Below are 26,213 nucleotides of genomic sequence, written 5' to 3' on the forward strand. Positions count from 1 at the left end.
AGAGAGGGCCAGCAGCGCCTAATTCCAGGATCTACCGCGTAAGGACAAAACAGAAGACTTGGGCTTCCTGTCGGTGCCAAGAGAGCATACAGACCTACTACTGTAAGCGAACATCTCCGCCCCCTAGGGTGACTGCTCTGTCCACATGGAGTTTTATATAATCTGGGGTGGTTTTTTCTCTTTTCCTTCCCTTGTGATTTCCGTCTGTACTGCACTGCCAATGGACAGGCCGTGAGTGACTGAAACCTCCTTGTCCCGGGGTAATCGGCTCTGCCGCACGGCGTGGGGGGGGCGGCCACGGGCCTCACCTGCGCTTGCCCAGGCGCGCGATGCTGCAGTCGTTCTCATAGCCCCCGGCCTGGTTGAGCATGCCGGTGTGCACAATGTGGCCCACAGGCACATCCAGGTCGTTGGAGAAGAGGTACTGTAGGACTTCCAGTGCCTGGTCCCCGGCGGACTGCAGGGTTAGGGAACAAAGTAGACAGCGTGAGCTCCAGAGCACATGGCCGGCGACACGGTCTGACAGACGGCGTGACTGAGGAGACTCCCTTCGTCAGTCCCCGGGCAACAATGTCTGCAGATTTACTCCACCACAAGAAGCTCTAGAGAAAGCTAGCTCTTGAGTTGAATGGTAAGTGGGCCTCTGCAAGCAGATTACAACCCAGAAACAGCTGAAAATGTAGAAAAATGCTATAATACAGATAAAACACTAAAATGTACCAGAGTCCTTACGGAAGCAGTTTTAAAGTAACAGATGAAAAACGGGGGGCATTCAATGAATATGCAAAGGTTCCTAATCTCTTCTTTTGGTTCCCAAGCACTTACTGTTATTTCAAACTTTGTGAAAGAAGACATGTCAATGACACACACAGCTTCCTTGCAGCACTTGACTTCAGACTCCACAATGTCAAACCAGTCTGGCTTATAGAACGTCTTGCTCTGCTCCAATGCCAGGAGGTCTGTGGACCAGAAAACAACAAAAGGAAAAGAGAAAAGGAGATTTATATTGCGGGCCCTCCATGTATAGCTTAGTAGAGTGTGACAGGTTTTTCTTATTTATTCTTCTAGGAACACATTCTAGCTATAATACATTTTAAATGGGTTTGGTTCTTAAGGCAAAAAGGAACAAAAATGAGAATGGGCCTTTTTACCCTTGTCCGGTGGCACAAAGTACTTCGGCCTCTCAAATCCATGTTTCTCCATCCACCTGGCTCCTTGTGCATCCAACCGGTCATAGAGAGGAGAGGTGCGTAACTGCCTCCCGGTCTGGAAGTCCCAACGGGGAACCTTCAGATCGTACAGCAGAGCTGGAACAGACAGGGACAGTCTCTGCTAGCTCAAACCACAGGGCAGAGAACACAGCATCCACGAGATTCGGGACTTGCTCCTATTCACAAGAGCACACTCTCCAGGCTAACAGGGCCTAATATGGAAATGGTACCCGGTGTAACAAGCCGGCTCCAAAAGAAAGACTAAGGCTGCAAGAGCTGCTATCATCCCTCCACAGTTACACAGCTGTGAGTCACAGAGCAGCTCCAGGTCTCTGTTCACAATCATCGTTTCAAATCAGTAGGCAGAAACAACGGCAGACTTCCACAGCAGAGAGCAAGGCTGCATGGCCAGAGCACATGGGGAGTGACAACATGTGAAAACATAGCGAGTGCTTCCTTACCAGGGCCCGAGTCGCTGAGACCTCAGAACTGTTACAGACCTCTCTCTCTGACATCTAACCTGTTTCCCAAGTGAAAGGGCACACAGCATACCCTGATTTGGTGGCTCTGAAATCGGACAGGTTGCATAGTCCTGGCCCAGTAACATATTCACATAACAAAGCTAGGGTCAGAATTTACTTTTCCTAGGGTCTAATCTGCTACAGCAAGATGTAAAAACAGCCAAAGTGTGAGCTCGAGTCCCTTGCACAGAGAAAACCTGACTTCACGGCATTCCACACAAGAGGGACGGCGGGGGCGGGGGGGAGGCTGAGAGAGTCAAGAGAAGGGAGCCGCACTGCTTGCCTTATCTTGTGACGATTTTTCAGTCTCCTCTCACACTTAAGGTCCTACTTACCCTTTCCCCACTTTCTGTCGTGCCTGCAATTCCTGTTATGTGAGAATCGGAGGCGGCCACCGTAAGTGTCATGTCATCAAAGAGAAACTTAAGCTCCATTATGATTTGCACAGGTTCTAAAGTAACTATGGCTGGAGAAGTCAGGACTTATAGGAGTTCAACATTTTAACCAAAATAATTGTTAAAATTAAAGAACCTTAGTGGCCACCCACCCTGCTGCCAGGCCGTCTCCCACAGACGGTTCTCTGCCCCAGGCCAGAAGTGAGCACGCAGGTGCTGAAGGTTATCCATTATCCAAAAGCCCCATCATGAATGGAACCCCCTGCTACTAAACCAACAGTTCACTGTTAATCAAGAATGGTGCTCACAGCCAATGTAGAAACTTGGCTGTGAGCATAAATATGCCCCAAATATTTAGGAATATTTTGGCAAAGTCTCAGAATAATTATTCCTCAGTATAGGGCAGTGAAATGACAGTCTGATTTGGTTCAATTCCTGATACAAAAGCTGACCCTAAGGGTTTACTAGAAAGTAAATCAGACACAAGGTAGAGTACCAAGTTAAAACGAAGAAGGCTTCAAAGCTGGAGGAAAGAACAAGGAGAACAAAAACGTATGTTTTGTATTTACACGAGAAGTGGTTTCCTATCTTGTTAGCACGTAACAGTTAATGACAAAAATCACTCAGAGAAGCTTGAAGCTCTGAGAATAACGTGGCAAATTCTCTGCCCTGGAAAGCAAATCATGATCTCAAAGATCAAGTAGGGAGTGAGAGCATTCACCTGGTACGGGGACTTCTTCAGGCACAGTGGAAAGCAGACAACACTAGGCATCCAAAAGGAGCTGCCGAGGGGAGGTGGACAGCAACTACCACCCGGAAGGCCTATTCTTCCTAGTCCCAGTGGTAAATAAAAGACAATATACTAAAGAGAAGGTTCCATAAATACCACATGGGGCCTAATGCTTCAACCAAACATCAGAAGCTCGACTCGGGGCAATTGGGAATGAGCTCCACTCACGCATGACTTCCATGACCCGGTGGCGCAGAAAGGTGCGGCTGCTCTGGAGGGCTCCAAAACGCTTCAGGTCCAGCTCCCAGATGTTTTCCGATGGGTAACCGTGCACCATCCATTCAGCGAGGTACCTGTTTAGATGTGGGGGAAGTTGCTAGACCTCGGATGGGACACTCTCCTAACTGTACGAGGAATCGAGAACCAACAGAAACATCCCATCTTGTCACAGACTGGCTGAGAAATTCTGGGCCATTTCCTTAACTTTTCTGAACAAACATGGACCCATCTATTACTCTCAAAACCGCTGATGATTTTAGCTCTAATAAGATTCCCTAGAAAGTGCTATAAAACAAGCCACATCTATGAAGAAAGACTAAAATATACAAATGTACTCTAATTTATCCAGCCAGTGGTTTTTTTCTGGAAAACTCTTGGAGGTTATACAACTATCTGACCACATCTCAGCTCCAAACACTTTTGGTAACTCCTCTTCCATAACTGTTTTCAGAGCCATGCTACAAGTCACTCAAGAAAAATGGCCTCATGAATAAAAAATTAAAAAATTAAAAAATTTAATTGTGGTAAAATACACAGAACATGACAGAACATAGAACAAAAGAGAACATAAAATTGACCATCTTAATCATTTTCATGTGTGAGGTTCAGGGGGCATTAAGTACTTCAACACTGCTGTGTGACTGTCACCACCATCATCTCTCCAGAACTCTCCATCTTCCCCAACTGAAACTCTCTCCGTGAAGCCAGCAGTCCTTCTCCACTCCACTGCCCTGGCCCTAGCAGCCACCCCGGCACTCCAGAGTAGCTCAGAGAAGTGCAACCACACAGTACTTGTCCTTTCTGACTGGCTGATTTTAATTAGTGTGTAATTTTTTTAAAAGACTTGTATTACTCAGCATGATCATAGGTCTCACTCACAGTACGTACTGTTTCCAAACTCAAATGTACTCAAAGGATCAACATTTGTAACCACTGCAAAAGCCAAAAAGTACATCTCGTGGGCTCCGAGACTAATTCCAAAAGAAGAGTTCCCAAAACATTGTGCACAATGACACTTCTGGAATCATTGTATCCCACAGTGATTACTTTGAAGGGAACAACTCTCAAGTTATGTGTACCTCATTATTAACATACCAGATTTTTTTTTTTTTTAACATACCAGATTACATACATCCATTACACGCCACATCAGCAATAGGGAACTCTAGGAAGGAAGCACCCAGCAAGCAGGGTCTGAGCAAGGAAGACTTACCTTCCAGCCCCTCCACCAAATGAAAGGCCAGCAGAGTTCATTCCCGCCAGCACAAAGTAGCCCTGAACTGAAGGAGACTCGCCCATGATGCACCTCATGTCTGGGGTGAAGGTTTCGGGGCAGTTCACCAACTTCAGGATCTCCAGAGTCTCCAGGTCTGGCATGCGACGCAGGAGGGAACTCAGCAGGGGCTCTGAGCCATAAACACAAAGCCAAACACAGGCTTCAGCTTTAGGGAATTCAAACTCTTCTGCTCCTTATGTTTCCCGACTCCCTCTCCTCTCAGAAAATCTCCTGGAAGAGGCTTTCTCAGATGAGCCAAATGGGCCCTGATCAGAAAGCAGAAACCGTGGCAGAATTAAGGGACAAACCTACGAAGTGCTTGGCATAAAGACATAGAAAAAAAACACTCTTTAGAAAGGCCAGGAGCTGTGGAAGGGCACACAACACATGGGAGGAGATAAGATTTCCACGGGATCAGTACTTGGGGAAAAGCTCTTCCGCGGCACCCGAGGAGACATGCAATCAAAGCAAGGATTTCCCAAGTTGGAACAGCTGCAAAAGACAGGTCCCCAGCCTGTTTGAAAGTCAGCCCGTCATCTGGAAATTATTCCAGGGGGATACTGGCAACAGATGAAACCAGACTGAAGCTGGCTGGTGGGTACACAGAGGGTTCTGTATACTATTCTCTCTACTTTTAAGTGTCTGAAATCTCCCACAATAAAAAGTTTATTTTTAAAAAATGCCCATTAAGGGTGGGAGGGGGAACTCTTCATTATAGACCCCTTCGTATCTTTGGAATCTGGACCCTGGGACTGCATTAACTATCCAGGAAATAAAAATAAATTACACAATCAAGTAGCATATAAATACCGAATCACTATGATGTACATCTGAAACTAATACAGTAGCATAGGTCAGTTTTTCAATAAAAACAAAAACCAACTAAAAGACCGTATTAACAAAACGATTCTACTTTCTAAAAATTTCTTCAATCTTACATGCTGTCCTACAAAACGGCTTCCTCTTAGCCTAGAATTTCAGCAGTGGTTTTAGATAATAAGCCAGAAGTCCCTTAACCGAGATCTTCGTCCCCAGAATCTGCTGCCCAGTAACTGCAGCCTTAGGCAAACTCTGCAGGCTGCCCTCTGTAAGCGCCTCATGGGGCTGTTAAAAAGATCAAAGAAGGAACTCTTCTTGAAAATGCTTCAAAAAGCTACCATCTTAGACAAACACAGGGCGTTATAGTCATCCTCTAGTTTGCACACCAAAGTGATCCCAGTCTTCCTGCAGATTCTGAATCTCCAGCTGGTTCTTGCCCTCCGTGAAGATTGGCTTCGGGTTCTTCTCAAAGCCCCCAGACAAGATGCCACCCTGCCAGTTCCGGATATAAATTCTTCCATCGGCATCCACAATAGCTAAGGAAGAGAAACAACAAGGAAGTGGGGGACAGAAGAGAAAAGCAAGGTTTAGAGGTAGGCCAGCTTTCTAAATGGACAGAAAAAGCAGAACAAGGACAGCCATTATTGGCTTCATTAGCGAAAGAGCATCCAGTGAACGCAGACCTTTCGAGGTCGTGGGGGTGGGGAATCTGCCCCCTCAGATTTACAGGGGACCCTGTTTCTCTGATCAGTTACCCAGAAGCTCTGACTGCTGGTGCTCGCAACCGAACTACGGAACTGCCGCAGTGCCACATGAAAGCCTAGCAGAAAGGGGGACCGCGAGCCCATTCTAGGGGTTGAGACCTTCCAGGTGATGTCAAGCCCTTTCCTGTGGCACTCAGGGTCGTGGAGCAACCTCACTGTAGCTTACCTGTCTGCAACGTATGCCATTCAAGTCAAAACTCCAGGTTACATTCCAAATATTCTCAATTTGGACCTCTGTGTGGGACTGCAATTAACTTACAAAACAAACCAAAAAATTGCTTCAGTGGAATGCCCGTTTTGTCCATCCTTTCATAAAGAGTTCTTAGAGAAAAGGTAGAACTGGGTCGGCCTCCCCGTAACACGCTCCAGAAGAGACAAGGCTCTTTGGAGCACAGTCTATCCTGAGCAGAAAATCTTCCTTTTCAGAAGACAGGACAGTGGCAAGGAAACACGATTAAAAACAAAGTGTAAGTCCTCACTTGGTGTGTTGCTCCGCAGAGGGGTCTCCAAGGGGCGAGTCAGAAGGTAGAAGTGTTCGCAGGCATGTAACGGGATACTAACCGGCTCCTCGTTGGACAGACCCAGCTCGTATGCCCACTACAAACGGACAGATTGATCCGTGCGTGGGAAGAGGAACAGAAAGACAAATGAGCATATTCAGCCGCTTGCAAGAGTTTAACTGCAAGCGGTCTGTGTGTGCTCTTGCCCCAACGTGAGCCGTGGGAAGCCAAGGTTCAGACTGCTTTAGTTATGTGGATGGGGAGCAACACGGTCCTTTTTAAACCATAACAATTATTCTTAGACCAAAGAACAAGAGATTCAGCAACTAGTAAAAGGAGCTCATTGAGGGGGCAAGTGATGCCCTGTTAACAAAACTCCTGGCCTCAACTACAAACCCCAGATCCCGGCACATGTGACATCTGCAAGGCAAAAAGTACCCCTAGGTCAGTAGAACAGCTTAGTGTTCCTAACTGAATCCACACTCCTTACACAAAAAAATAGCCCCATGCTTTACTTGCTAGGTTGCAGGATGAAATGAAACACCAGAGGAGACCCAATGCCAAGGATTTCTGTCAATGCCCTACCATTTCGCAGACTTCCTGGCACCGTTTAACCCAGGGTGAAGGAAGGAAAAGGTCATCACTGGTGCTCCTCTGTGAGGACTAGCTACAGGCTCTGATTTAGAATACAGGAATTCTGAGGTTTCTAGTCCAAAGAAGGAATAGGAGGTCCCTGACGTCTGCTTAATTCATCACAGTATTAACCTTACATCTCCAAACCTAAAATCCCAGAGGTAAAAGTGAAGTGAGAAAAATCAGTGACCCAGTACTTTTGCTAACCTACCTGACCAGCACAGTTGACAAAATACTGGCACTCGATCTGTCCTTTATCTGTCTCCACACCAGTAACTTGACCTTTCTTGACCATTACATGAAGAATGCTGGTCCGGTCATAGATCTGAACACCTGTTCGAAGGTAAAGAAAGAGTTGGTGCATTCATCCTCTGATGGCCCAGAATTAAGGCCTCTGCAGCAGATTCCTAACCCCCAAGAAATGCTGAAAAAGCCAAGTCAGTGTTTTATTTAAAAAAAAAAAAAAAAAAAAAAAAAACTCCCAGGAACCACATCCTAAGAGTGTCAATGGGCCTATTCCAAGCCTGAAAACAGCAGACGACTTTAGTACACAACTCAATTCCAGGAATCATAAAACGGGCAGGGGAGAAAAAGTTCAAATAAGGCATCTTAAACCCTAATCCACCCACACCGGGAATCAGTTCATCCAAAGTACAGAGCACGTTGGACACTGGTTAGTCTTCCCCTCATTCATTCCAACCCCAGGACATGAGCAGCTGTGGATTCAGTCTTCTGACCTTGGAGCTTCTCATGTTGGGGGCGGGGGGGATTCCCATAAGCTTGAAGTGCACTGGTCAGTACTAAAAGCAGTTCCTTAGAACTTTAATAAGGAAAATGTGGCCCTGAGGAAACACACTTATTAACAGAGAGTATATTCAAACAAAATTCTAAGAGCCAGTGTTCAAGAACGGAAGCTGAGCTGGCGTCACTGCCGGCTGTGAGACACGTTCTTCCATAACCTCTTCCTTCTTTACCCAGAAACCTGCTTACCATTTTGGGAGGCAGCACTTGCCAGGGCAAGAGCCACATCAGCAGAGGACACTACGGCATCCTCGGGAACATGCATGGCCCCCACCAGGTCGTGCACGTTGAGGAGAGGGTGAAGTTCGGCGACTTTCTTGGGGGAGATGATCTCAGAAGGGATGCCTATGACACTGCCGCAGAACACAAGGGGACAATGACATGCATGGCCCTCTGGCAGAGGTCAGTCTGACAGGAGCATCGGGACAGGCTTCTAGCCTCATACGTACTTCAGTCTTGAGTTGATGCGCTTCAGGGAGATCAGCCGGTCCTGAGTTTGGGCCAGAAAGACTGAGCCTGTCCTTATGTAACCTGTAAGGAAAACCAGCCCAGACTGAGCAGCCCAGGCCCCCTGCAGGGGCCAGGCGGGCGAGCCCACTAGACTACAAGTTCGAAGAGCGGTGAGGAGTCCTGGCACTCTCACCATCCAGACATCCTCAGCTAGGATTTGGGGAGGATAGAGTGGGATTTTCATGTACATCTTAAATAATCACTCTTAAACACCAGAGATACTGCTGCTACAAAGCCTTTTGGAAGGGAATGTACCCCAAAACCCATCTTTCCCCCCATGGTTTTGGTGGGACTGTGACCCCCGATGCAGGCCACTCACAACATTGGCGCGGGGTGGACCCCACCCGCCAGAGCCAGTGGGCATGTGGCCGAAGCTCAGCCAATCAGACCCTCCCGGGATACCAGGTCTGGAGCAAGCAGGTGAATGGCTGGAGGCGGATCATCTCAGAAGCAGCGGTGTCCTGGCCAGATGGGGCCTGATCCCCTGAGGGGCTGCCTGCTGTGGGTTCCCCCTGGCCCGGCCTCCATGCTGCCTCCTCCAGCTGGCAGCCTCCTGCCAACTCGACTGGCTCCAAAAGCCTTCCAACAAACTCCTTTTTGCCCCAGTTGGCTGGAGTCGACTCCTGCTCTTTGCAATCAACATACCTGACACAACCTTGATCATGCTTGGGTTAATGACAATCTTCCTAACAAGCAATGACTCTCAGTTCTGATGATGAAAAAGCCGAATCAATCAGGGTATCCTTTTTAAAAGGCAGCACAAGGAGGGTCACTTAAATGTTTTTCTCATCTCTTTTGAAATCATCAGGTAAATATGCCCTTCCCTGACAACAATGTCTCCGTTTGGAGAACTGAAATTTCAGAGACTGGTTTTTTAAAAACTGTAGACAGGGGCGCCTGGGTGGCTCAGTCATTAAGCGTCTGCCTTCAGCTCGGGTCATGATCCCAGGGCCCTGGGATCCAGCCCTGCGTCAGGCTCCCTGCTCGGCAGGGAGCCTGCTTCTCCCTCTTCCACTCCCCCGGCCTGTGTTCCCTCGCTCGCTGTGTCTTTGTCAAACAAATAAATAAAATCTTTAAAAAAAATAAAAACTGTAGACAGACCAGGCCAGTGCAGTGATCGTGGCCAGTGATGTACAGGGCTTATCACACTCTGAGTCTCACCTGCAGACAAAGGCTTGAGCAGTCACTTCCCACTCACTACCAAACAGTCCCCCTGGGAGGACAGGGCCACTATGCACGAGGCAACATAACACATCATGGCACACACATGAGGTCAAATCATGCTCTTCCAAACAGAACCACCAGCCATAACAAAAGCCTATCACCAGTTCACAAAAGTAACACTACTATTTTCCCAGAGAGGCCTTGTAAAGTTTGGTCTAGAGCTTTCTGACATAAAATTTCCTTTATCACAGGTTCAAAGCAATAAAATAGAACTCTTAAGTTCAGTAAGAAAAGAAGGTAGACATCTGATATTAAAAAACAAATCAGAGGGCGCCTGGGTGGCTCAGTTGGTTAAGCGACTGCCTTCGGCTCAGGTCATGATCCTGGAGTCCCAGGATTGAGTCCCGCATCGGGCTCCCTGCTCGGCAGGGAGTCTGCTTCTCCCTCTGACCCTATCCCCTCTGATGTGCTCTCTCTCTCTCATTCTCTCTCTCTCAAATAAATAAATAAAATCTTTAAAAAAATAAAAAATAAATAAATAAATAAGTAACAAGTCAGAGAAGAAATATGAATGGCCAATAGACCTATAAAATAACGTTTAACTGAAAAAGATGCAAACTGGAATCTGATAACTTTTTCTATCTCTCAGATTAGTAATAATGAAAATAATACCCAATGCTGGGGCGCCTGGCTGGCTCAGTCGGTAGAGCATGCAACTCTTGATCTCGGGGCCATGAGTTCGAGCCTCGTGTTGGGCATAGAGATTACTTAACAAAAAAGTACAATGAAAAATAAAACAATATACAATGTTGAGAAGACTCTAAAGAAATAAGCACTCTCATATACTGGTGGTAAGAGGGGGCAGCTCTTTTGGAGGATGATCTGGCAATACATATCAGAGTTGAAAATATGAACACTTTTTGCTCAAATTATCAACCTTCTAGAAATCTATCCTTTAGAACTAGCAATAGAAAACAAATATATACTGACAAGGATCTGTATTGCATCATTATAACAACAAAAAAGGAACTATAAACATCAGGTAATGGGAAACGGATAAAAAAAAACTGCACATACTATGGCAACTTCCTCTCCAGTTATAAAAAGCAGAATTTTTTAAAGATTTTACTCATTTATGGGGCGCCTGGGTGGCTCAGTCGTTAACCGTCTGCCTACGGCTCAGGTCATGATTCCGGGGTCCTGGGATTGAGCCCCACATCAGGCTCCCTGCTCAGTGGGAAGCCTGCTTCTCCCTCTCCCACTCCCCCTGCTTGTGTTCCCTCTCTCGCTGTGTCTCTCTCTGTCAAATAAATAAAATCTTTAAAAAAAATACATGAACTAAAGATTTTACTCATTTATTTGAGAGAGAGAGGGCAAGCATGAGTGGGAGGGGCAGAGGGAGAGAGTGAGAGAAGTAGGCTCCCCGCTGACCAGGGAGCCCGATGCGGGACTCGAACCCAGGACACCAAGATCATGACCTGAGCCAAAGGCAGACGCTTGACGAACTGAGCCACCAAGGCACCCCAAATCAGACTTATTTATATGAGCTAATTCAGAGAGCCCTCCACAATACACTTATATCGAATGATTAAAAATATTTTTGTTTTAAAATAAGAAATAAACATGTAGCAGAAAAGCAATTACCAAAACGAAAGATGATACAGAGTATATGATAAACTGTTAAGAAAAAGCACCAACAAAAGGTAATGGAAACATTGGAGAAACAAAATCTGCGTGGACTTCTGGATGAAGTACTGATGTGTCAGAATATTAAAGGAGCAAACATACACCTCACATAAATGCACTGTCTTCTGAGGATTAGCGTTGTAATATCGGGAAATCCAGATTGTACACATGTCACGTGTCTTCATTTAATGTCTCAAAAGCAGTCCACTGACCGGCCCCTGCGCGTCCTGCCGGATAACAGAATCCTCCATCGGGGGACCCCACATCCCATTTTCACTGCACCACGGCTGAACTGCAATGGGAGTGACAGACTGAGGGTGATGCCCGACCCTCCCTTGCCTGACCTCCTCGCTGCCCTGCAAGCATCAAGGAGATACCAGGCCCAAAAAGGGGTTCCAGATGGTGACCCAGAACTCCAGTGAGACAGACTTACCTTACAGAAAAGAGGCCTACGACTCGGGTTCCTCTAGCATCCCAGCAGGTAAGCAATGCGGGGCTCCGCAAAGCACTAGGGACCGAACCAGGGGACCGCGAGGAAGTCAGCAGTTCCAGCCCGGGGCCCTTTAGGTGGGCCCTCTTCTGACTCAAACTCTGCTTACCAACCAAGTACCCGTTGCCATCAAATTAAATCCAACCAAAAGGGACTCGCTCCCGCCTGTCCTGCACGTAGCAGGCCTGACAAAAGCCAGAGGTGGTGAGGCAGCAGGAACGCCTTCTACCGTCTTCACTCAGAGTCCTTGCCTCTCTAAAGGAAGCCTGGCCAAGTGTGAGGTGACCGTGGGGAAGTCAGGCTCATCCACTGGGCGGGGACCAGGGCGAGGCAAGTGAGGCGCCCGCTCTCGGCACCGAGCCGGGGCAGAGCCAGCCTGGGAGCACTGCTTATGTGCTCGAGGGCTACAGCCCCTTCCTTCCCCTCCTCTAGCTCCTCTCCTGGCATCTCCTCTCTCCACGAACACAGCTACCCAATCCCAGCTCCCAGACGCTCAGTCTTAATCGAGGACTTACACACAAGGAGACACTTCGCCAGAGCAGGAATCCTATGAAAGGGAAATGCTACAAAACCTCAGGCTGTCATCAGAATTTCCAATACTTCAAATCTCACCTTGCCAACGAAAACTGTCACGGGTCACATGAAGTCTGAGCCGGCCAGCAAAGGCGACCATCCACTATGTTTTACGCTGTGACCCCAGGCAGGGCCGCCTCAGTGGGCGAACAGATCAGGCCACCATCCTTGTCAGGATTAGCCTGGAATTACCTGTGATCTGAATTATGCGGGTCTTCCAAAGAGCAACCCTGACGGACGGAGGCGTCCTGAATTTCATCACTAGGCCCCGCTACTCCCCCAGGACATTTCCCGTGGCCGCCAAACGGTTTCATCAGCCACGACGCGAGGCTCGCCCCTGGGCTCCTGGCCGATCCATCACCTGACGACACGCTGACAGACACGCTTCTAACTCGTGATCGTGCGGGACCTTCCCGTGGCTCAGCCTTCCCCTTCCACCTGCTCCGGTCGTACGGAGCTCACGATTCCCTGGGTTCTTTTCCCTTGCTGACACGCATAAGGGGTAACCTCTGTTTCAGCTTCTCAGTCAGAAGAGGCCTTCAGAGCAACTGGTGAGGTGAAATGCGGCGGGTCGGACCACAATTTCACCATCAAGCACCGAAACGGAAGCATGTCCTTGGCTTCTTCGTTCAGGAGCCAAGCGTGGCCACTTGCTAGACTTCAGTGAGTGAAATAATAGGAGATGGCCCGGGAAGCCTTTCCTATCCTGAGAATGACAGGCTCTGGAAAGGATCTGGGGTAAGGACGGAATCCTCTCGGCGGGTAGGGAAACTGGAGACAGCCCAACACGCTAACAGACTTGCCCCAGGACAGACCCTGGCGACTGGCAGAGCCCGGCCTAAGACCCGAGCCCTGACTACCAGATCGGCAGGCCGACGCGGCGTCGGGCCACACACGGCACGGAGCACCAGAGTCTGGGGCACAGGCGGACCAGTACATGGCGGATTACCTGCTTACCTGTCTGGATCCCCGTCTCTTGCTCTAACTGGTGGTAGAGTTTGTTGGAATAGTCTGCCATCTTCTGCTCGATGGTCAAGTGCCTGGCGGTGCTCAGGATACCAGCACAGAACCTCGTAGAGCCAGCAGCCAGCCTGCAGGATGCATCCAAAATGCTATCAGGTACACTCCCACAGCTGTGAATGCAACTAGTTCAAAGATCCTCACTACGGCATCGTCTGTCATATCAAAAGATGGAAGCAGCCTACGTATCCACCGACATGAGCGGGACTGAACAGGCTGGAGGTCCCCTCTACAATGGGATACTCTACACGGCCATTAAAAAAGGAACGAGAGAAAGCTTTTATGCAACAATACGGAACAACCCTAATGAAAAAAGCAAGGGGAGGGACACTGTTTAAGGTTTGCTACCAACTTGTATAGAAAAGAGAAAAAAATAATAAACGAATACCCGGGTACACATATACAAACTGACCGATACAGATTTGCTCATATAATGACTCGGGGAGTATCTGGAACGATACACAAGGAACTTAACTTGCCTCCAGCGAGGGAACGTTCCAGCTAGAAGTCAGGGGTGGGAGGCAGACTTTTCCCTGTACACACTCTTTTACAATTTTCAATCTGACTCGTGTACATGTATTGCCTATTCAGAAATAAATACAAAGGACGTGTTAAAGGTCATCCGATTTCTGGTAGGCAATAGAACAGAAAAGGGACATTAGGGGAAAAGTGAAACAACCTGAACAGAGCATGAACTTCAGTTAATACTAAGGTATCCACACGGATTCACTGCATTTCTAGTTGATCCCACCCGAAGATGTTCCTCCGAGGTGCACACGGGACCCAGGCCTACAGACCGCTGCACTACCTTCACGTTCATTCTGTGAATCTACCACCGCTCTCAAGTGAGTGAGTTCAACGGGGAAAAGGAACAGAGATCAGGCAGGAGGCAGCCAGTTTCATCTCGGCTCACAGAGGAAGCTCCTGAGCCGCAGGCTTGATGTCGCTGTGTGACTACAACGAAGAGGACAAGACGGCGCGGTGTGCCGTGACCCTGGAATGAAACGCACCCTCTCTAGAGACCTGGGTGTGCTGGAAATCAGCCACCTCTGTCCAAGCCGGAAAACACGGGCGGTTCGCATCGCAAAACCGCGTCCAGGGGATGTGGCCTGTCTGTGGTTCTTGTCCTGCGACTTGGCGCCAGTCAGCTTAGCTACCGGCGGGACAACATCACCGGGAGGGGAGGGGCTGAGGGGAGCCCACGCAGGCTGGTCCTTACCTGCCCTGCTCCAGAAGGACAACATCCTTCCACCCCATCTTGGAGAGGTGATAGGCCACGGATGTGCCCATGATCCCACCACCACAGATGACCACCTGCGCCTGGGCAGGCAGGGTGACAGAATGCGCCTCGGCAGCCGACGCGCCGCTCCTCCCCGACGACCAGTTCTGCCATCCTCGGCCGGTCCTTTGTCTTCGGACCACCGACAGCAACCGGTAAGACATCACGTCTGCCAGCAGCTCGGCGGTGCGCTCTCACTCGGCTACGGCGGAGACCCCCGACATGCACACTAGATGGAGAAAGCAACCAGATTTCATTCCACTGTACTCAGGGCACAGGATTACTGAGGAAGGGAGAGGAGGCCCCAAAGAACGCTAATCATGCTCTCGGCCAATGTGTGAGGCCCTGCGCAGTTCCAGACGCTCTGCCAGCTGGAGAGACAGCAGGGGACAACGAGGGGGGGGGGGGGCCTGCCTTTATGCACCTTTCATTAGAGACACAGAGAGGGAGCGGATGTCTGAGTGTGTGTGAGGGCGCCTATGGCAGGGGCGGCCCAGACACAGATAAAACAAGGAACAAGGCCAGTGTGCTGGAATACCCGAAGGCATATGTAAACTAGGATGGTCGGGAAGAAGGGGACATCGGAGAAGAGACCTGACGGTGACCAGGAATCAGCTGGATGCGTCTTCCGGACAGAGGCGCAGGCACGTGCAAAGGCCCCGAGGGGAGGCCGACCCTGCGGAGTCCAAGCACAGAAGGGAGGCCAGTGTGCCCACAGCATGAGGAGTGAGGCGGAGAGGACCCAAGACAAGGCCGGAGAGGGAGGCAGAAAGCAAGGACACACAGCGCTTGGACGCCATCGTGACGAGCTGGGATTCTGCTCCGAGTGCAAAGGAAAATACTAAAGCGGGGAATGAAATGATCGGATATGCTTTTCCAAGATCAGTCAGGCTCCACGGCGGCGGGGAGTGGGCTGGAGAACGAGAGGAAAGGCAGGGCCAGGCAGCTGCTGCGGTAGTCCTAGAGGGAGGGCCTGGGGGCTGAGACCCGGGCGGTGGCAGTGGAGTCAAAGCCACGGCTGGGTGGTTCTGGAGGTGAAATGACGGAACTGACTTGCCAACAAACGGGATGTTAAAATGGGGCAAGGGGAGAGATAAGGATGATGGCAGAGTTTCTGGGGTAAGCAACTGGTGCCACTTACTACAGTGTGAAGGGCTAGGGATGGGGAGGGAGGCGGGGAAGGAGAAGGAGCGAGAGGGAGGCTGTGAAGGGGTGAAGGCGCGGGTGCACAGACAAGCGAACGTTCCCCTCTGAGAGGTCAAGTGCAAGACGCCGGGCGGGCACGCACGGGAAAAGGCCAGGCAGCAGCTGGACATCCAGGCCGGCAGCCAGGGGAACACGTGGGGTATCCGAGACCCGGCACGCCAAGGAACAAGAAGAGCCCTGAGGCTCCCCAGCAGATACAGCTTGGGAAGAGAAAGAAAGTACCGGACAGAGGACACAGCGCTGGGCAGACGCACAGAGCATCCGGACAAACAGAGGTGGTGCAACAGACCAAGAAGGAGCCGCGGCAAGGCAGAAAGAGAACTGGGCAGCGGTGTCCGAGAAGAGAGAGAGGAAAGGGTTTTAAGAAGCGGTTCGCTACGGAGGGTGCCCGGGGGTGCAGCAGGACGGCCAAGGGTCCGCCCGCTGGGACTTGACAACAGAGGTCCTTGGTGTCCCCAAAGAGAACATTCCCAGGAGAGTGCTCGGGATGAAATCCGGACCAGAGCAAGCTCCAGAGCGAGGAGATGAGGGAGTGCAGACCACTCCTTCACTTTCTGCTCCGAAGGGAGTGGAAAAACCAGGCAGCAGCAAGAAAAGAATGCGAGCAGAGCAAGGTTCTTGGTCTATAAAGGCGCGGGCCGTGGAGACTGTTTCACGGCTGGCAGGAAGGGCCAGTAAAGGGGAAAGAGGTGGGTCCGGAAGGAGAGGTGGTGACAAAGAACGAGGTCCTGGAAGAGAAGAGAGAGAGAGAGGACCCAAAGCCGCAGTGACGGACAGCGTGCGCCGGGTCTGCACAGGCCACGGGCTGGAGGGAGACTCAAGGACCGGCAGGCCTCCTCCCGGAAGCAGGGGAGGGTTAGTCCAGGTGGGCTTCTCCCGCACCCTCGGGTGTCACATGCTGTGACCGAGCACACGTGTCTACGAGACAACTAGCATCCTAAGGCAGAGAAGGGAAAGGGTACGGGATCGGGCCCAGGGAGAATTACTCTCCCGGCAAAGCAGAGGCCTGTTCGGGAAACCGCAGACAGACCTGCCAGGAGACGGAGGGTCACCGAGCGTGGGGAGAGGGGGGACTTCAGAGGAGAGCCCCGGCAGACAGTGCGCCCAGCGGCATGCCACTACCAGCGCGGGCCCCACGGCGGGCCCCAAACAGCCCAACTTGTCCAAGGCCAAGGTGCCCGTCCATCACCACACAGCATCTCAGGACGGAGACCGAGCAAGGCCTACACCGCGTCCCAGGATAAATCCCACCCAACCAGGGCCGATGACTCGGCCACCTGGCGGTAGTCACCAGGCCTCACACCCTCGGTCCCTGTCCAAGGGTCTCAAGACAGAAGCTTCTTCCTGCAACCTCGTCTCCACGTGACTAATTTCTGTCCCTCCCTCCGTCTCTCTCTCTGCGGTCCTCCCCTCCAGACCTCTCCACCGTGCCCTCCAGCACATCCCTCCCAGAGTTAAGCACCCGGCCCTTCGCCAGTACTGTCTCACCTGTCCCCACGGGGATGCAGCTCTTCTGAGGGAGCGGCCATCGCCACACGGCCAGCCCCACTTGACTGAGCTCGCCACGCGGGGTGGGGGGGGCGAGTATCCTCCTCCTCCTTCCTTCAGAACTATTACTGCTTGGTCACACGCGAAAAGGCCCAGTTCCTTTGGGGCTCAGGCTAGCAGGCACCCCCTGCCTAGCCCCGGGGCCACTGCGGGTTCAGCCTCAGGCAGATCTGTCTACATTCGGGTTCTGAACCCACAACGCTCCTCCTCTCCCAACCTCGGACCCCACCCCCTCTCTTCCTCCCTTCAAAGCAGATAACCTGTCTCATCGCATCCCCTGAAACTCCACCGATAATCCCACTTGCATCTACAACCATCTCTCCTTCCCTGAGAGGGTCAGGAGTTCTCAGGAGTTCGTCGCCCCACAAGAGCCACAAGAGCCACAAGACCCCTCTCCCTCCTTCCCTGGGACCCAGCTCCTCTCCCACGTACCTTCGGTGCTCCGCTCTGACCCTCGGCGTTTTCATATGCTCAAGTCCTCCCCACCCACCAGGGAAACGGAACAAAAGCTCCATAACTGTCTTCGAGTAGCGTCATTTTAAAAATTCTAAATGGTAAAAACTATGGTCTTGGCAAAAAGCACAAACATAGGAGGCAGTAATGACTTCCCATCAGGGTGCCTGAATATCCAACTCCTGGCTTTGGCGCAGGTCGTGGTCTCGGTGTCGGGGGGATCGAGCCCCACGTCGGGATTCTCTCTCCCTCTGCCCCTTCCCCCACGCACAGGCACGCACGCACATGCCTGCGCTCCTTCTCTCTCTCAAAAAAATAAATAAAATTTAAAACGATGATTTCCCACCATACAAAATTACCAGTCCCGATGTGCTGCCCTGCTGCCCACCTGAGTGCCGCCGCCTGTCCCGGGTCCTTCTTTCCTTACTCCTCAGTGACCGCAGAGTCTGCCGGCCGTCAAGCCAGAACGGACTTTTTTTTTTTTTTTTAAAGATTTTATTTATTTATTTGACACAGACACAGCGAGAGAGGAAACACAAGCAGGGGGAGTGGGAGAGGGAGAAGCAGGCTTCCCGCCGAGCAGGGAGCCCGACGCGGGGCTCGATCCCAGGACCCTGGGATCATGACCCGAGCCGAAGGCAGTCTCTTAACCAACTGAGCCACCCAGGTGCCCCCAGAAGTGACTCTTAATGTGATCTCACAGCCTGTCTTTTCACTTGACAAATACCTTCAGGAAAGGGCTTCCTACATGATCTGTCCCCTTTTCCCCGTTTCCAGTCTGTCCTGAACCCAGAGCGGTCGGGCTTCTGCCCGCCAAGCCAGGAACGCTGCTCTCACCAAGAAGGCTCACGTCGCCAACTTCCGGGGACACCGGCCCCACCTCACATCCTCTCCACAGCACTGCACATCGCCCATGGCTCCCGCTACTCACACCCTCTTTCCCGGTTTTTATCCTGACTCCCACCACCCTGGTCACGTCTTCGCTGGCTTCTCTCCCCGGCCCGTCCTTCCGAGTCCATGTCCCTCACGGTGCTCTGGGACCAGCTTCTCCCCTCGGGCCACCACTCTCCAGGGGGATTTCACTGCCTACCGTGACCGAGAGCCCACCCCACAGCGGCCCCGACCTTTGCGTCTGTACCTCTAAGCAGAACAATCGCATGTCCACTTGGGCTCCTGAAGGTCAACCTGGGCACCTCCGACAGGGAAACCCATCCTCCTCAATCTCCAAATCTGCTCCACTTCTGTGTCCCCCAGTGACACCATATTCGAGAACCCTGGGTGTTACCCTGGGCTCCTCCTTTCTCCTCTCCTCTACGCAGCCAACCAGCGAGGACTAACAATTCCACAGCCACGTTTCCCTCATTCCCACTTCTCCCCATTCCCACCGCAGCTACCTGAGTACAGGCCGCCACCCTTGCTCAGATTACTGCAGAGGCTTCCTCCCGGGACTTCTGAGGCTTCTGTACACCGTTCTCCCCAACACCCCACAGTCCTTACACAGGACTCAGAGCCAGTCTTCTCAAAGGCAAATCGTGTTTCACGCCCCTGCCTAAAACCCTTCAATGATTTTCTGATGTCCTCAGGAAAAGGCAATCTCCTTCACAGGAAGGGCAAGATCCTTCACTCCCTGGCTCTCGTTTCTTATCTCTGCTCTCTTTCTCTGGAGCCACACGCAACCACCTGTAATTGACTCCTCAAACAGGACAGGATTCTGAAACCTCCGGGATCTGGGCACGCTGTTCCTCTAAACCTAACAGTATAGTTCCTGCCACTCTCCCCCACCCAAAGGTAACTGCCTCAGCTCTCGGCATATCTGACATCTTACCAGACCTCCTCTCCCCCAACACGGGGTCAGGTGACTCTTCTATGTTCTCCCATCACACCCTGCACTTCTCCCAGCACAGAGCTTCCCGGACTGTGTCACGGTCTGTTCGCCAATCAGGGAAACAGCACAACCACCCTGCTGAGAATGTAGGCTTGAGAGAGAGGCAGACAGCCGTGCGTTGGAAAACCTCCCCCCACCTCTCATTAGCTCTTTCAGCAAGTTATGCCACATCCCTGTGCCTTGGGCTCCTCATCCATAAGGTGAGCTAGGACTACCCACCTCACACGGTTGCTACAAACACTCGGTCAGACAGGAAGGAAAAACATGGCAACGGGCACCTAAGCAGCACTCAGTAAGTGGTCCTTTTTAGTCTCCTATTATGATGGAGCTCTCTGGGAGCTGAGACCAATTATATAACTTGATCATGGTTTTCCCAGCATTCAGGGGAGGCACCTAGGAAATACACATTGCCGAACGGCTGCGAGGAGAGAACACACGAGAGGGGGGAAAGTTCAGTGAGGACTCTGGGATCTCAAGGCTAGGCCCTCAGATTTGAGGGGATATCTAAATCACGTATAAGAATTCTTTAAAAAAGAAAATGGTAGTATCTTCATAGGCAGTTACAGTCGGCCAGATGCCGCTTCATGCCTACAAGGGACTTAAGGCTCACAACCCTACGAGGTAGACACTAAAGTTTCTTTCCTACACTTGACGAAGCTGAGGCACAGAGAAGTAACTCATCCGAGCTTCTCTAATGCCGGTGAGGGGCAGAGCCAGGAGTCAAACCCTGCCGGGCTGGCACCGGAGTCTGCCCTGGGATCTTTCCTCCCTCCTACCTTTCAAACAACATCAGATGAGTAAAGAAAGGGTACTTGTGAGGACACATCCCCTGGCAGGATAAAAGGAACTGCAAATGTAGCAGAAGACACACGACAACAGTTGAGGCTCAAGATGGAATAAACAATGTTAAAAACTTAGGGTGATTAAAAAAAAAAAAGCCTAGGGTGATAAGAACCAAGAAAAGGATTTGTGACCCTGTGTGCAACATGACCTTCAAAGAGTCACTGAAGAGGTGAGGGCAAACAAGAACAGAAAAGGATTTAAAGTGGATGCAAACAAAGAAAGGAAGGCACCAGAGTACCCAAGTAGGTTTGGCAGCAAAACCAAGGCAAAGTTTGCCGGCAGAGAAGGGAAAGTCGGTAGACAAGAAACTGAAGATGTCAAAAACAAAGAAATAAAAGTCGTAACCACATTTAAAATAAACACACACACCTCAATATATACATGTTAAGTTTTAAGTAATCTCTACACCCCATTCGGGCTGGAACTCATGATCAAGAGTCACATGCTCTTCCGACTAAACAAGCCAGGGGCCCCAAAAATAAATTACATGTTTTAAAAGCTAAGATGACCCTACAGTCTTTTCTGCTGAGAAGAAAAGTATCTGCCAAGCAACCTCGATATCGGGACTAGGTATGCTCACATCCGCTTCCACCAACATGAACAAGAGGGCAGCTCCAGGTCCCTCTGAGCTGCTCCTCTGTATGGTCACAGCGTGTGCACAACCGGGCCGCTGGGGACTAGGAAGCCCGGCGGGTGGAGAGCGATTAACAACATTTCCCACACCTGCCTCAGCACAAGAGCCAGCAGCACATTTAGCCCACGCTCCTTCTCTGGAGAGTGGATCCTGCTGGTCCTGGGTGTGTAATTCTCAACAAGTGCCACCAGCTGATCAGACAAGTTGAAGAAATTAAGACAAATCGCTAGCGCTGGCCAAGTGTGCCCCGTGGCCCGGCTCCCCTCCTCCTTCCCTCCGCGGCCCCGTACGTCACGCTTACACACACCGGCAAACTGCACTTGTAGATGCCCGAATCTAATCTCAGTGTCCTTCACATCGGTCCCGAGTGGTCACACATCACGAAGTCGGCTCACGGCCCTGGGCCTACACTCTTCCCCGTAACTCGGCCGCCGCACTCTGCAGCGGTCTTACAAGTGAGGGAGGCACAGGCGGACCGCACGTCTCCAGGCGGGAAAGCAACCGCACCCGCAGTGGAGGAAGACCGGGCGAGACCCGCCTCATGCGCGCTAGGGGCTTGCCCGAGACCGGGAGCCCGAAGCGAGGTCACCCCGGCCGCTCTGGACGTCGGCCTGAGCCGGCGGACGCCCCCTGAGGAGCCGGTGCGCAGGCCCCGGGGCGGCCGGGCACGGGTCTCCGAGGCCCGGACCACCTCGGCCGGACGGAGCGCAACCGCGGACAGGCTGACAGAGACGAGGCGGACCCTCTCGGCCCGGGCCGCCGGAGTCCCCAGGCGACTCGGCGCAAGCGACGCGAAACGAGGGGCGGACGGGACCACCCCCGAGGGAGACCAGAGAGGAACGGGGGACGCGGAGACGCGCGCGGAGGGGAGGCCAGAGCGGCCCCGCAGCTGTCTTCCTTACCTGACGGGCCCCCGCGGGCTCCGCGGTCAGCAGCACCCCGGCGGCAGCGGGGCAGCAGCCACAACAGCTGCGGGGGTTGGGGGGTCCCGGCGCCAGAACGCGGGGAACGGGGAAGGGAAAGGGGCGGGGCGGAGGGAGCAAAAAGTTCCGGGGAAAGCCGGGGACCGCGACCTTCCGCGCTTTACGGGCCCCACAAGGGTACGCCGGCGCCAGATCGCTCCCGCGCACGCGCGCGCCGTGACGTCCCCGCGGCGGCCCCGCCCCTGCCACGTGGGGCTTGTTTGGGTGTCGCGAGGCCCCGCCCCGGGCCTCTGGGCGGCAGCCGCGGGGTCCGGCCCGGTTGACCTCTGCAGGTGGAGCTGGGACGTCCGCGGTGGGCCGCTCGCCGTGCCGTGCTGTGGGGAGCGCGGGGCTTCGCTCTGCCCTCCAGGCGCGTTCCCACTTCCGTCCCCGAGTGGGTCGCGGCTCAGAGCCACTCTGGTCCAGGGCGCCAAAGGGCGTCTTGGACCCGCAGGCGCTCGGCTCCTCCTGGGCGAGGCTCTAGCGGAGCGCGACTGAAATCCGCTCCGCGGGCCTGGCCCGACCTGGGAGGCGGGATTTAGAGGCCCTGAGCTCTGGGCCGGTCGTCACTCTGCGCCTTCCTGGCTTGTCTGGGCCGAGGAAATGCCAGTCCGTCTTCTGAGAAGGCCCCGGTCCAGCCCTCCCTTACTGTCAGTGGCCCCGTTTTCTTTCCCTTGTGGAACTCGTCACCCTGTACAGTCTGTGTTGGTTGGACTGCCTTTCCCGCCAGTTGCAAGCCCTGCCCTCTCTCGACAGAACCTCAGTCGTGGGCACGGCTGCGTTCCCGGCACGTGCAGCCCTGCTTGGCGCGTCGTCCAGTCACTAGCTCTTTGAATGGAGAGCGTTCGGAGGGTACAGCGGCCCCTGCAGGTTGCGCCACGCTCTCGTTTCCCTTTCGTTGAATCCAGGCCCTCCTCACCACCACACAAGCCCATCTTGTCTCCTTATGGCCTCTTTTGGCCAGGCACCGTACTGGGCGATGGGATTCAGCAGTGCACAAGAAAGAGAGGGCTTCTTCCATTCGCGAGTGGCAAGAAAGCTCCGGGGACCCCTGTGGCACCACGCCGGCCCCCAAGCTGCATACTTTCTACCCCAGACGCGATCGCCAGTTAACTCACACGATGCAGGGCACGTGAGTTCGGCCTGCCTGAGGACAGAAAGTCCTCTCTGGCTAGTCCGATACGTGAAAGTTTAAGACGTTCCGGGCTTCTGTGCTAGAGAAATACTTTAATGTTTCGGCTAATTGGTGTCACCTGACTGCCCATAAAGAAGAGGAGATAGGGGCGCCTGGGTGGCTCAGTTGGTTAAGCGACTGCCTTCGGCTCAGGTCATGATCCCAGGGTCCTGGGATCGAGCCCCGCATCGGGCTCCCTGCTCGGCGGGAAGCCTGCTTCTCCCTCTCCCACTCCCCCCACTTGTGTTCCCTCTCTCTCTCTCTCTCTCTCTCTCTCTCTCTCTCTCTGTCAAATAAAAAAAAATCTTAAAAAAAAAAAAGGACATAGACGAACTCATCTGAGGTGTATACCTGGGGAAGTCTTTTCCTGATGGCCAGACGTGGCAATTTGGGGAGAAAACCTTCACAGGCTTCCCTGATGAGCAGCTTGACCTATGCCATTTGCAGGCTTATGAATTTGGGAGAAACCTCGCTGTCTGTAGGAAACGGTGGGTGAAGTAAAGTGATCATTAAGGTGTTCGTCCCGTTCTGTGGACAAGCAGTGAGTGCTGAACAAGCTGTACAGATTTCTCCCTGCTTCCCTCAACCACCACTGTTTTTCTTCTCTCTGCAATGTCCTAAGCCTCCTTTTCTTGTCAACGTTGATTCTTGTACTTTGTAGGCTCTCATACCCACCAACTGCACTATTCTTCAAGAGGACTGGATATTTTCATCTTTTTTGGCTACTCCTTGTCCGTGAAAGGTCGGAGTGGTTTCCTGTACGATACTTCACAGAGAAGAGCATCCCATGCACAATCACACATGTCCCGGTAGGACTTTATTCGCCTGATGTTTGGATTCACCTTTGCAAACCTTCTGCCTTGTTGGTTTTCTGTCTCTCAAGGACAGAAAGTACAAGGGGTGGGGAGGGTATTTCTGGCATCTCTTTCAAAAGATCTCTGCCAGGATCTTTCGATCCTTTGCGCACCAAGAACTGCGCCTGGGAGCACCTCTCTTCTCCAAGCCGGGTTCTCGTGCCTTATCCCAGAATGTCCCATGGTGGGTGTAGACAGGAAAGAGAAAAAGAAAGTGACTTCACTCATTCTGAGGGTTCCCATCCTCCTCCCAGAGTCTCCCGTCCCCAGATCAAACGCCTTTCTGCAGCTTCTTTCAGTCAAAGGGTTTCTAGCAGCACAGTTCTCCCTTCACTCTCGGGTCTACTCTTGGGATCTGGGAAATGCCATTGTAATGATTGTACAGGGCCGTAACTCCTTATTTACCTCTGTAAGTGTGCGGTTCGCTCAGCCCCTTCCCGTCCCTGGGTGGCGACAGCACGAGGTCCTGAGGACGTTTGAGGCACTTTAGGGGATGGGATCTTTCTCGGGAGCCCTGCTGATCTTAGGCACCCAGAGCGACCAGCATTTCTGAGTCCACGAGGGCGGTAGTGACATCGTGCCCTGTATTTCTATCAAGCCGGATTTTAATTAAGATGTTCTTTTCACGCTACCAGGTTTGTAAGTGAATAAACAGACATGTTCATTACTCTGGCCGTGGCTACTTGTGAAACGTTCTTCATCTCTAGTGGCTGTGTGTCGTATTTGCCATCACAAAGGCTAAACGTGGTACATAAAACCGTTCGCATCTGTGTTAGCAGAGTGTGAAACGGAGTCTGGACACCCACGTACGGCAGACACAGGTGGGCACTATGCCACCGTCCATGCAGTGGTGGCGTGGCTGGGGACGGAGAGCCTCCCTTCCTCCTCCCGAAGGTTACGAGGACTCACACCTGAGTCTTTAACCCACAAAACCGGTGAACTAGTCGAGTAAGAGCTGAGCATGTGCTAGACGCCAGTGGGGGTGCCTTAGAATCGTCTGGGGCACCTAAAGCAATCCCCTCCACGTGAATTGGAATCAACGGGGCTGGAAATCTGATCAGTATTTCTCCAGAGACTTCCAGCCACTTCTCTTGCGTCTGGAAACCACTGGATGCCGACGGTTTAAGAGTCCGCAGGACACATGGTAGTCGTTGAGAGATCTGTGGGTTAGGGAGGACTTTCGCTGGTCCCTGAGCAGGACAGGGTGTTTCTTACACATCATCCTATGTAATCTTTATGACAGTCTCAGGAGGTGAGGTTTTAGCAGATGATGTAGACTCAGAAGGAACATGACGTTTCCAGGATCACACAGCTTGGGGGAAGATGTGGAAATGGACCCAAAGGTGCTGCATTATAGCACAGGGCAGGGGGCCAGGAGGCCATTTGAGGCTGGGGACAGGGAGCGAGGGAAGAGCACACAGTGTAACAGGGAGGCGCTCCCTGGCTGTGGTACACTGGACATTTTCAGTCCCTCGTTCGTCTGCCCCGTGAGCTTGCAGCGCATGACCGGCTTGGAGCATAGCTCTCGCCCTGTCGTGTTGGTTGGCGTCAGCCATGCTGGGACCTTGCTTTAGAAGCTAGGCAGCCGCCACGGTGTGCAGGGGGCACGACCGAGGCCTTCAGGCGAACCGTGCGTGGTCACCAGCCCTCCTGGGCGCTGCTGTCATCATTAGATGGTGCCCTGAGTAGCCACCGTATCTCGGAGGATCACGCGGCATGAGCGACAGACACGGGAAACAGATGGGACCCCGACCTGAAGCAAAGCCCACTGACCCGCAGCCTAAATCGGCTGCCCAGCCAAACCGTAGTCACCGCAGGCCCCTAAGCACGAGGCGAAATGCTGGTGGAAGGCACCAGGTCTCGGGCTGGTTTGTATGCCGCCTTGTGCAGCTCAAGTACGGGGTCTCTGACAGTGTAGCCTTGTAGGAATGATGCCATCACGGCCTCATCCCCTTGAGGACTTCTCCACTCACTGCCAACTTGGAGTCACCGGTCTCTATTCC

The 26,213-nt window shown here is 52.2% G+C and overlaps 1 protein-coding gene across 3 annotated transcripts in view; it reads right to left on the reverse strand.

The window, feature by feature from the left end:
* Window positions 1–22,332, reverse strand: part of PDPR (pyruvate dehydrogenase phosphatase regulatory subunit) — a 36,798-nt gene extending 14,466 nt beyond the window's left edge. For 2 of the 3 annotated variants that reach the window (XM_027618153.2, XM_027618152.2), the window contains exons 1-13: window positions 22,123–22,332; window positions 14,592–14,880; window positions 13,310–13,443; window positions 8,379–8,460; window positions 8,119–8,282; window positions 7,340–7,461; window positions 6,475–6,592; window positions 5,618–5,767; window positions 4,350–4,542; window positions 3,086–3,210; window positions 1,152–1,307; window positions 826–959; window positions 309–457 (exon numbers count right to left, since the gene is read on the reverse strand). In XM_027618153.2, the coding sequence (XP_027473954.1) occupies window positions 309–457; window positions 826–959; window positions 1,152–1,307; window positions 3,086–3,210; window positions 4,350–4,542; window positions 5,618–5,767; window positions 6,475–6,592; window positions 7,340–7,461; window positions 8,119–8,282; window positions 8,379–8,460; window positions 13,310–13,443; window positions 14,592–14,815 (1,751 nt within the window). In that variant the 5' untranslated portion in view covers window positions 14,816–14,880; window positions 22,123–22,332. Of the gene's footprint in view, window positions 1–308; window positions 458–825; window positions 960–1,151; window positions 1,308–3,085; window positions 3,211–4,349; window positions 4,543–5,617; window positions 5,768–6,474; window positions 6,593–7,339; window positions 7,462–8,118; window positions 8,283–8,378; window positions 8,461–13,309; window positions 13,444–13,851; window positions 13,956–14,591; window positions 14,881–22,122 lie in introns of those variants that run through there. The other variant, XM_027618154.2, reaches the window with a different exon arrangement.
* Between the last annotated feature and the right edge of the window lie 3,881 nt (window positions 22,333–26,213).

The sequence above is a fragment of the Zalophus californianus genome, chromosome 17 (genome assembly GCF_009762305.2).
Source record: "Zalophus californianus isolate mZalCal1 chromosome 17, mZalCal1.pri.v2, whole genome shotgun sequence".
Taxonomy (NCBI): Eukaryota; Metazoa; Chordata; class Mammalia; order Carnivora; family Otariidae; genus Zalophus; species Zalophus californianus.